Source organism: Triticum aestivum, chromosome 3A (genome assembly GCF_018294505.1).
Source record: "Triticum aestivum cultivar Chinese Spring chromosome 3A, IWGSC CS RefSeq v2.1, whole genome shotgun sequence".
Lineage (NCBI taxonomy): Eukaryota > Viridiplantae > Streptophyta > Magnoliopsida > Poales > Poaceae > Triticum > Triticum aestivum.
Genome location: NC_057800.1, coordinates 607,112,849 through 607,123,712, shown reverse-complemented (window position 1 = coordinate 607,123,712; position 10,864 = coordinate 607,112,849). Strand labels below are relative to the sequence as shown.

The window sequence follows — 10,864 nt, the reverse complement described above, 5'->3', positions numbered from 1 at the left end:
TCTCTCCTCTGTGCAGACACCAAGGTGCACCTTGAGGCGCACTGCTCCAACGCGCCCGCCGCCCCGCTTGACCACCTCCTGCTCGCCGCGCGGCCCAACCGTCGACTGGTGCGCCGCCGCCAACGAGCGGGGTACGGGCAGAGGCGAGCTCGCGGGATGCGGCGCGCAAGAGCGGGGCACGGGCAGAGGCGCGCGAGGCGAGGCGAGGATGGCTCCGGCGAGCGCGGGGCGCGGAGCGGCAGCGCGCGGGACGGCTCCGACGGGCGCGGCGAGCTACAGCGTGAGCGGGGCACGGCGCGCGGGACGGCTCCGTCGGGCGCGAGGTGGCTGCTTGTGTGCGTGCATGCACAACGCATGCTTCCCGCGTGCGTAGCTAGCCGCTCCGGTGCTCGTCGTGGCCTTCGCTCATCCTGCTTGCCGTGGCCTTCGCTTGCCCCTCTCGACATGGCCTCGCTCGCCCCGCTCGCGACCTCCCCTCCAATGCTCGGAACTTGTCGCGGTGCGCCGAGCTCGCTCTGCCGCGCAGCAGAGCCATGGCGGGCTCCAGCTCGTCCGCGCGCCGGGGCGGCGCTACTGGCCTCGCCTCCCCACGCCTAGCCACTGCACGGCCTCACCCAAGCCAGACCTCAAGCAGCAGGCTCCAGCTCGTCCCGGCCAGGGCCAACGTGCACTAGCGTTTGCGAGCTCCCTGTCTCCTATGTGTTTGACAAAATGCCGATCCGGACATGCATAAAATCGGCCTGCCTCCCGTTAGGTGCACGGCCGACCCAAACTAAAAAGCGGACACGGACGGGCGGACGGGCGACCCAAACGGATAAAAAGCGGACAAAATCAATGTCCGTTTGAGTCGCCCCGTTGGAGTTGCTCTAAGATTATTTGATGTTGTGTTTTATTTCTATTAGGTTGTACGACTATTTCAAATATGAAATTATTTGCTATGTTTGATTTAAACTATTTGCTATGCTTGATTTTGGTATAAATGACCTCTGACAGACGAGATACGGCCGCGCGTTGAACATACAGCTGATGCACACAAAAATCGAAACAAACACCGCTCCATTGCCATCTGAAACGGACAAAATCCGAACAATATGAGGCCTCCTTTGGTTTGTAGGAATGTCATAGAATTTATATAGGATAGGATTTGCATAGGAAAATTTCCTTTGAGGCCATTTGGTTTATAGGAATGGACTCCTATTTCTATATAGGATATGAATCAATCCTTCACATTTTGAATGAAAAAAAACATTAGTTGAGACTCAATGAAAAAATTCCTATCCTATACATCAAATGACATCTCTTTTTCTATAGAAATTAAGATGCATGTCATCTCATTTTCTATGATTTTTCTATTCCTACAACATAATGTTTTCAGACTGTTTGTTCATCGTGCAGTTCGATCCATGATGCAGCTGACACGCCCGCTCCCAATGCCATGGTTTCGGGCGCTCTTTTTGGTCCGCTGACACCGTCAATGATTCTTACCGTCTTTCTAGGTTTCCTGGATTATCCTATGTACCCTCTGCCACAGTCGCCCTTCCTCTTGACCGCTGCAAAGACTGGCATGGCAATGCGCTGCGCCCATGCCGTTGGATTGCAGACGAGACCTCTCTCGCAGCAGCATTGGAATACCTTATCTGCCTCGAGGCCAGTCAAATAACTTTTCTACTGACCATCGTTTAGCTTTTTCACGTGTTACCACCATTGCCTTTGTCCATACCATATAACCTTAACCACATCTCTGCTCGCCTCCTTACTGTTACTGGTGATCTGATCTTCTCCTGCTCTTGATACGGAGAGCTCTGCTCTGCTCATCAGCTCATGGACCATGAGGTGCGCCTGCCTAAGCCTGTCCTACTTACAGTTCCCTGTTTTCCTTACACTTTGCACTAACCATCCAAAGATAGTGACAAATTTATGATTCTTGACTGGGAGGTATGGCAGGACGGCTGGCCTCTTGGACTGGGCCTGGGCACCCTGAATCCGGGAGCCGGGGCGGTCAGGAGCGTCGGCTCCTCCTCCTCCACCGCGGCATTCACCCCGTCCCACTGCGTCTCGTCCGTCGCTTCGTCTGATCTGGACACAGAGGTCAGAATCGATCAACTCCTCCTACTATCTGTCTGCAATATAACAGTGTCAGTGTAGGTCAGCTTGATTTGATGTTCCTGCTTATACTTTGTATGCTGCAGTCGGCGTGGTCTTTGCCGCGCGCTGGCGGCGGCGGCGGCGGCATCACGCTGGCGGCCCTGATCGGCCTGGTGGACGCTATGGAGAGCCGGCGCAGCAGGCGCCGGGGCGAGAGGGCGAGCAGGAGCGGCAGGCTGCGGGCGCTGCTGCTCTCGCTCTGCCTCCGGAGCCACCTGGAGAACGGCGGCGGCGCGGCGCCGTCGCTCGGCCAGTTCCTCGAGATGGAGAGGAGGGCTAGCGGGAGCAGTGGCCATCTCCACAGGATGCTTCCGTGGAACCGTGACTGACGAGCCTGTATCCACGATGCAACCGACGGAGGAATAAGATTTGCATGTTGTTATTCTTAAAAAAAAAAGATTTGCATGTTGTCGCTCATTTTTCTTCTTTTTTGAGGGACATGTTTTTTTTCGCGTAAACGCAAAGCTTACATATCATTCATCAATAGGTAGAAACAAACAGAGTTCCGAACATTACACTTAGGGATGTACACGGATAAACGGCGCAAAGGCGCCCGTGGTGGCCATTGTCCTGTTTGCTTGGCAGAGTGTGCCGGCCGCTTTCTTTCGGCGGTCTGGGCGTCCGTGATCTGCACAGGGCTGGGATTGCGCTCAGCGTCTGTTGGCTCTGGCTCCAGCGCGCGAACGCTGCGAGGCCATGGCAACACCTCCATCTCCCCTCTGACCCCGAGGCTGCCGCGATGTTTCACGCGTCCACAACTTAGGCCATCAGTAATGGCCTGTCGTGCAAATTCTAGACGGACCACTGGATCAACGGTAGGACGGTGGCGGAGATCGCCCTGGTCTTTGATCTGGTCCCTCGCCGTCGTCGCAAAAACCGCCTGGTGCACGACGGCATGCACCAGCGGGCGTGGGTACAAGGCATCAAGGGCGCCCTTGGTCCTTTGGCGCTTCTTCAATATGTCGAGCTCTGACGTCAGGTGCAGCTCGTTCACCTTTCAGTCTCCCCAGACGCGATCCGTTGGCACTGGACCGACTCTGGCCACTACTTGGCCAAGTCCTGCTACGAGCAGATGTTTGCTGGCTCCATCCGTGACCCCCATTGGCGCCTCATATGAAAATCTTGGGCACCTCTCCGGATGAAGGTGTTCCTCTGGCTCGCTGTCCTTGACCGCTGCTGGACGGCGGCCAGGCTTGCGCGTCACAACCTCCCGCACGATGATTCTTGCCTGCTTTGTGACCAAGAGTTCGAGTGCATCCAACACATCCTGGCCCGCTGCACCTTCTCCAGACAAATCTGGTTCGAGGTCCTCAACTGGTGTCAGCTGCACATCCTCCTGCCGCGCCTTGATGTGGATTTTACCCGTTGGTGGGAACAATCCCGTGACCTGCTTCCTGCGAGCGCTCGCAAAGGCTTCAACATTCTTGTTATGCTCACATCTTGGGAGCTTTGAAAGCATCGGAACAGTTGCGTCTTCGACGGGCTACGCCATTCCATCACCAGCATGTTCAAGACCATCCGCCAGGAGGCTCTTCTTTGGGCTCGTGCTGGGGCCAACGGATTGCAAAACATCATAGGGGTAGGCTGATTCTTTTCTATTTGGGTTGAGCAGCCCCATCTTGTTCTTGATGCTCAGGTATTGCGCTTAGGGACATGTTGTTGCAATGTTGCTCCTTTTGATTTGGGCGTGCCTAGAGGCCAGGTGATCTATTTCAAGCCAGCCGAATCATTATTTCAGAATTCCTAATAAATCATATAGGTCCATATAGTCCATTCATGCAAGGCAAGAGATGTGACTAAAGTTTAGTCCAATATCAACATGTGCCATGCTAAAGTTATACAATATGAAACTTTAAGTCATGACACATTTATTGGTATTGATTTCAGATTGTAAATGTTGGTACTTTTTTCTATAAAGTTGATCAAACTTTATGAGGCTTGACTTCAGTCAAATTTTATATACGAACTAAAAAGGACCGGAGGGAGTAGGAAGTTGGGCGTGCGCTCCTCCTCTGTTGCCCTCCTCAGCATGACGCGCCGCCGGAATAAGCTGAGCCGTTGTCTAACTTTTTGTCGCACATGACTGGGATATGAAATGTCATCCAAAATCTGCCTCGATGCAAAATACTAGTATACTACTACTACTAGAAGAACGCCCGTGCGTTGCAACAGTGCCACATTAACTTTAAGAGTTCAATATTAATATTCTCATACATATCAAATGACATTGGTGACCTTTTTTACCATCAAATCCTTACACACACACACTCTCCCTCCCTCTTCCTCACTCTCTCTCCCCCTCTCCCTCTCCCTCTCTAACACACACACATATCCATTTTATTGGATACGAGACCATAATCCATCTATTTCACACACACACACTAGTGCATAACAATATGGATTATGTGTATTATATTTGCCACCAAAACTGAGGGAATTAATTTCATGTAAATTGGTCAGCCACAGCTCCAAGAATACGCTGAGAAGGTGGCCCGGGTCAGCGTCGGCGCCGTCCGGCACGGGCCACGGGCCCGCTTCCAAGTGCGTCTGCGCGCCGGCCACCCACGCCGGGTCCTTCAAGTGCCGCTTCCACCTCACCAACTCCTAGGGCCACGGCCACAGCCAGGGCCAAGGAAGCCGCCCTTCTTCGTCCCCTTCACCGGCCGCGGCCAACGGGTGCCGCGGCACCAGGCCTCGCCGTCCTCGTCCTCCGGCACCGTCGCGATCCAGTGACACAGCCCAAGCATCGACCTCGAGAATCAAGAACGCTCGACGACGAAGAGGGAAGGGAAGATCATATACATGTCATAAAAAAGAGAGTTTATTTACTGCTCCCTCGATGTATTGTTTCCTTTGTTTGGAGATTGATTACCATCCGTGAGTTAAGGTAAGGTTAATGTGATTGAGCGATTTTTCTGAAAATCAAATATTTGTTTTCTAATTAATGTGATTGAGTGATTTAAGGTAAGGTTAATTAATTTAGATTTAATCTTTAGAGATTGTTCGTGATTGATTCTATATTACTAAATAACTTGTGCCAGTATTGAAAGTTCTGATCTGTTCAGATTTCTTTCGTTGTGTGAGAGGGTAACGCAAAAATAAACCGATAAAGTGGGGGAAGGGAACGAAAAAAAATCTACAAAAAAACCCAGAGAAGGTGGGAGGCGGTACCAAAAAAACCATAAAAGATGGGACGAAAAAAACCCTGAAAGCGAGAATACCAACTGCTCTATTAGAAATAGAGACTCATAGTACAAGCTAGCTAGCTATAATAGTAGTATATTTTTGTTGAACAGATCCTAAAAACTACAAACAAGTGTTGGAGTTCATATATGTCTTCTATGTGTAAGTTCCGATCCATCGATCCAATGCAGCTTAATTACAGTACAAGATATGTGTATATACATGGACTTAGAGTTTAATTAATCTTCACATGAGAATGATGAGGAAAGGCATAGGTATGTGTATGTATATATGGAGTTAGAGTACAACTAACCTTTGTAAGGGCATATCTTTCCCTAAGTGTTTTGGTGATTGATGACAATGCTCGTGCGGACTAATCGTGTGCTTTGAGTTCCTCAGACTCCTCATCATTAGGCACAAGACGATTCCGTGCCCCTCGGAGACTGTTGAAGCCGGCGTTGTTCTACGTTTCTCCTTGGTGGAGTTGAGTCGTAGGAGAGCCGTACTATTAAGAGGGGGTCCGCGGCGGAAAGGTAGGGTGGAATCACACGTACACTTGTCCCTCCTTTCCTTGCACTTTGGAGCTACCCGTCGTTATCTTGGTTGTGTGGAAATCTGGCGACTACTGCTGTACTTGCGGTAGTACCGCAGGTACAAGCGGTAGTACCGCGGCGCTTCACGGTAGTACCGCCCCTTGGTGCGGTAGTACCGCGGCTCCCTGGCCTAGTGCCGCTCCGGTGCGGTAGTAGGGGCGGATGTAATTTTTTACATCCACGCCGCCCACGGTAGTACCGCTCGTCCAGCACGGTAGTACTGTGGCGGCCCACGGTAGTACAACTCCCTTGGAGTCGTAGTACCGTGGCCCATAGGCCTAGTACCGCAGTGTCACGGTAGTAGGCGCGGATGAAATTTTTTACATCCGCGCCAACCACGGTAGTACCGCGCCTCGCAGGCGGTAGTACCGCGTCGGGTTTTCGCACCACCCTAGTTTCTGCGGAAGTTTGCACGGATGTATTTTATTTCATCCGCGCCCTTCCGAGGTCGTGACCCTCCTGCCTTGCGGTAGTACCGCAAGGGGAGCGGTAGTACCGCGCAAGCGGTAGTACTGCTCCTTCTTCAGGCTTGTTCCGGCCTGTGCAGTTGCCACGGTAGTACCGTGGTGGTCCACAGTAGTACCGCGCGGCGCCGCGGTAGTACCGCTTCCTTGGAGCGGTAGTACCGTGAGTCGCGGGAAGAACTAGTGGATAACGGTTGGATTCTTTCCACGACTATATAAGGGATGTCTTCTACCTCTAGTTGACTATATCTTCCACCTCTAAGCTCCATTGTTGCTCCAAGCTCCATTTTCGCCCGATCTCTCTCCCTAGCCAATCAAACTTGTTGATTTGCTCGGGATTGGGTGACAAGGGCCCGATCTACACTTCCACCAAAGGATATTTGATTCCCCCCACTTATCCCTTGCGGATCTTGTTACTCTTGGGTGTTGAGCACCCTAGACGATTGAGGTCACCTCGAAGCCATACTCCATTGCGGTGAAGCTTCGTGGTGTTGTTGTTGGGAGCCTCCGATTGTTGTGGAGATTGCCCCAACCTTGCTTGTAAAGGTTCGGTCGCCGCCTTCAAGGGCACCAATAGTGGAATCACGGCATCTCGCATCGTGTGAGGGCGTGAGGAGAGTACGGTGGCCCTAGTGGCTCCTTGGGGAGCATTGTGCCTCCACACCGCTCTAATGGAGACGTACTTCCCTTTAAAAGGAAGGAACTCCGGTAACACATCCTTGTCTCCACCGGCTCCACTATTGGTTATTTCGTGCCTTTACTTTCGCAAGCTTACTTATTGTTACATCTCTTGTTTGCTTGCGTGCTAGTTGATATTGCATCATATAGGTTGCTCACTTAGTTGCACATCTAGACAACCTATTTGTTGCAAAGTTTAATTTGGTAAAGAAAAGGTTAAAAATTGTTAGTTGCCTATTCACCCCCCCCCCCTCTGGTCAACCATATTGATCCTTTCAATTGGTATCAGAGCCTCGTCTCTTTATTAAGGACTTTGCCGTCCGAAGAGTATGGTTGACACCAACGATGGTGCGGAGGAACACTTCGGTGTGAATCCCATCTCATCTTCGGCCGAAGGGGGAACCTCGGTCTCTCGTGAGGAGTTCAATGTGGCTTTAGACACATTGAAAACCTCCATGACGGCCGAGGTTAAAAGCATGTTTAATGATTTCCTAGAGGGACTCAAACTATCTACCGCACCTATGAAAGCGGGTGATCCTACTAACAAGGTGACGGATGCTATCTCCGACAAAGGGGAAGCTAACAATGAAAAGAGTCCTTCTACTAGTGGTAGAAATGGCACCGGCATCTTTGCCCATGTGGAACCCCCGGTTTATGGAGGGCCTATCCCCTCCACTCATTTGAATCATGCCGGTCCACCTCCTAAATATGAGAAACATGAAGATTTTGATAATTGGGTCTATCGCTTTAAGCGTCATTTGAAACATGTGATCACTAACCTTTGGAGAATCATTGAAGAAGGTTTTTATCCTCATGACCCAAGCAACTTCACCCCCCGAGAAGCCGTGGACAATCAATTCAATGAGAGTGCTCTCTTCATCATCCAAGATGCAATCCTCCCCGAAGATCTCCCTCACCTTCGACCCCATGTCGTGGCTAAAGAAGCATGGAAATGTGTCGAGGGTCTCTATCGTGGAAGTGCTAGCATTCAACGGTCCAACTATGAAGTGGTGCAAGATGAAGCCGATGAGTTTGCAATGAAAGAAGACGAAGAACCTCGTGAGCTCTTTCGAAGAGTGACCAACTCGCGGTGGCACTCCGAGATCATGGAAGCAAGGACACGGATGACAATTGGATCAAGCGGAAGTTCCTCAAGGCCATGATGCCCTACAACAAAGCCATGTCCTCCGTCATTCGTCAACGACCGGACTTCCACACCATGACCTCAAGTGAAGTGTTGGATGAGTTCGTTGCAATGAGCATCTTGGACAAGGCCGCCGACAATGCGGTACTTCGTTCTCAAAGAGTAAAGAAGCCTAACATTGCCTTGAAGGCCAAGGTTATTGTGGAAGAAGAGGAAGAAGTGGAGGATGAGGAAAGCAACCCCGAAGACACCAAGTTTGACTACCATGAGCACATGGCCCTTGCTTGAAGACAATTTTGGAGCAAGAAGAGCTCAAGACCCAACTTCAACAAGAACAACTCAAGTGGCGTCAAGGGCAAGCAACGAGTGAGAACTTGTTTCAACTGTGGCAATGTGAGCCATTTCGTTGCGGATTGTCCTTACGAGAAGCGGGAAGACAATGGTGGCAAGTTCATTCGAAAAGACAAAGCCAAGTACTTCCCCAACAAGAACAACTTCGCCAAGAAGACTCCCACGCGTGGGTTGGTGGTTCAAGAAGAATACCAAGAGGATGACGATGATGATGAGAATGAAGAAGCAACGGCCATGGCATCCATTGCCATTGCTACTCCCCGGGTGTCTCTCTTCGAATCACCCAACGAAAACATCACCGCTAGATGCCTCATGGCTAAGGCTTCAAACAAGGTAACCCCCAACATCACAACCACCATCATTACTAATCCCTCCGTGGAGGATTGCATTGATGGACATGTTGAGTCTAATGAGGAAGTGAATGAATTTGAGTCTTTTATGAGTAAGCTCAAGGGAAAGTCCAAGAAGCACTTTGTTGCTCTCTTGGAACAACTTGGTGAGGCCAATGACATGATCGAGGCTCACGAAGAAACCATCTCCAAGATGGAAGGTCATAGTCGTGACTATGCCGTGAGATATCGGATCTCTCTAATGCTCTTGAGGAAGAGCGTGTGCATCGTTTGACTCTCGAGGAGTCACACAATGATGACCATGCTAAGTTAAAGAAAGATCTTGATCATGCTCTTGTCATGTCTCGTGTGCTAACCTCCGAGAAGGCTAAACTTGGGGTTGATCATGCTAGACTCAAAGAGGAGTTTGAGATACTTGACAAGGCCCACAAGGTCTTGAAGGGTACTCATGCTAGCCTCAAGGAGTCTCATGCTCAACTCCAAGTTAAGCTAATCAAGGAAAAGGCCACCTTTCCTCATATGGTATCAATTGATAATGCACGTGCTACTAACCCTTGTTGTGAGCATGTGTATCTTGTGGAGGAAAATGCCAAGTTGAAGGAACAAATTGAGAAGGGCCTTGTGACTTGTATTCAAGGTGAGAAAACCCTCAACGACCTTTTGAGCAACCAAAAGGAAGTTGTGGGCAAAGAAGGAATTGGGTTTGCACCCAAGTCCAAGAGCAAGAAGAAGAAGAACAATAAGGCCAATCGTCCTCCTCCCCTCAAACAAACGTTCGTGAAAGAGGGAGAGGGTACTTCTAAGAAGAAGAAGGAGAAAGTGAAGGAAGTTGATGTCCAAAAGGGCAAGAACATTTCCTCAAACAAAGCCGGCGACTTTAACCCTTCATCTGTGTTGTGCCGTGCTAGTGATGGACATGTTTATGCTAAATTTGTTGGTTCCTCGTATGAATACATTGAATGGTCTATTTGGGTTCCCAAGACCCTTGTTACTAACATCAAAGGACCCATTACAAAATGGGTACCTAAAACCAAGCATTGATCTCGTGTAGGTGTTTGCTTCCGGTGGGGGATCATGGTTGCTCGATAGTGGAGCAACAAATCATATGACCGGGAGCAAGGACTTGGTGGTGGACGTGCAAGAGATTCCATCTATGCCCACCAATGTCGAGTGGGGTGATGCATCACATTCTAAGGTATTGGGTCTCGGCAAGGTTGTCATTTCTCATGATCTAACGATCGAGAAAGTGATGCTTGTTGAGTCCCTTGCATTTAATTTACTTTCCGTTCGTCAACTTGCACTCATGGGCTTTGCCACATTCTTTGATATTGATACCGTGGCCCTCTTGTGGAGCAAGACTCTTAAAGTAGCCTTCGTTGGGCATGTCGAGAACGGTCTCTATGTGGTTAACTTTTCGGAGCAACCTACTAAGACCGCGACATGCCTAATGGCTAAAGTTGACGTGGGATGGCTTTGGCATCGCCGTTTAGCCCACGTCAATATGAGATCTTTGCAAAGTCTTCTCAAGGGGGACCATGTTCGTGGACTAACAAATGTTAAGTTTGCCAAAGATCGTGCTTGCAGTGCTTGTATCGAAGGAAAGCTTCATGAAAAGGCTCACCCTCCCTCAACCATCATCTACTCGAAGAGACCCTTGGAGCTCCTTCACATGGATCTCTTCGGGCCTCCATCTTTTGATAGTCTTGGAGGAAGAAAGTATTGCTTGGTGATTGTGGATGATTATTCAAGATACACTTGGGTATACTTCTTCAAGAGGAAAAGTGAGACCCAACAAGCCGTCATCAACTTTGCAAATGAAGCTCAACGTCAACATGATGCAAAGATCTTGACTATAAGAAGCGACAACGGCACTGAGTTCAAGAACTACACCTTGGATGAGTTTCTTAGTGATGAGGGGATCAAGCATCAATATGCGGCACCTTATACCCCTCAACA

General features: G+C 50.0%; 1 protein-coding gene across 2 annotated transcripts; it reads left to right on the top strand.

Annotated features, from left to right (window-relative positions):
- Window positions 1-1,764: 1,764 nt before the first annotated feature.
- Window positions 1,765-2,597, top strand: LOC123058776 (uncharacterized). 2 transcript variants are annotated; one of them, XM_044481459.1, is made up of 3 exons: window positions 1,765-1,833; window positions 1,945-2,088; window positions 2,190-2,596. In XM_044481459.1, the coding sequence occupies exons 1-3, from the start codon at window positions 1,822-1,824 to the stop codon at window positions 2,472-2,474; spliced, it is 441 nt and encodes a 146-aa protein (XP_044337394.1). In that variant the 5' UTR covers window positions 1,765-1,821; the 3' UTR covers window positions 2,475-2,596. The 2 variants fall into 2 exon arrangements, with proteins under 2 accessions (XP_044337394.1, XP_044337393.1); XM_044481458.1 differs by lacking the exon at window positions 1,765-1,833 and having other exon boundaries at window positions 1,867-2,088; window positions 2,190-2,597.
- The last annotated feature ends 8,267 nt before the right edge of the window (window positions 2,598-10,864 follow it).

Bases quoted from the DNA above. Each gene is read 5' to 3' on its own strand.
- LOC123058776 (XM_044481458.1), top strand. From the start codon at position 1,918: ATGATTCTTGACTGGGAGGTATGGCAGGACGGCTGGCCTCTTGGACTG. The intron at 2,089-2,189 runs GTCAGAATCGAT...TGTATGCTGCAG, and splicing joins CGTCTGATCTGGACACAGAG to TCGGCGTGGTCTTTGCCGCG.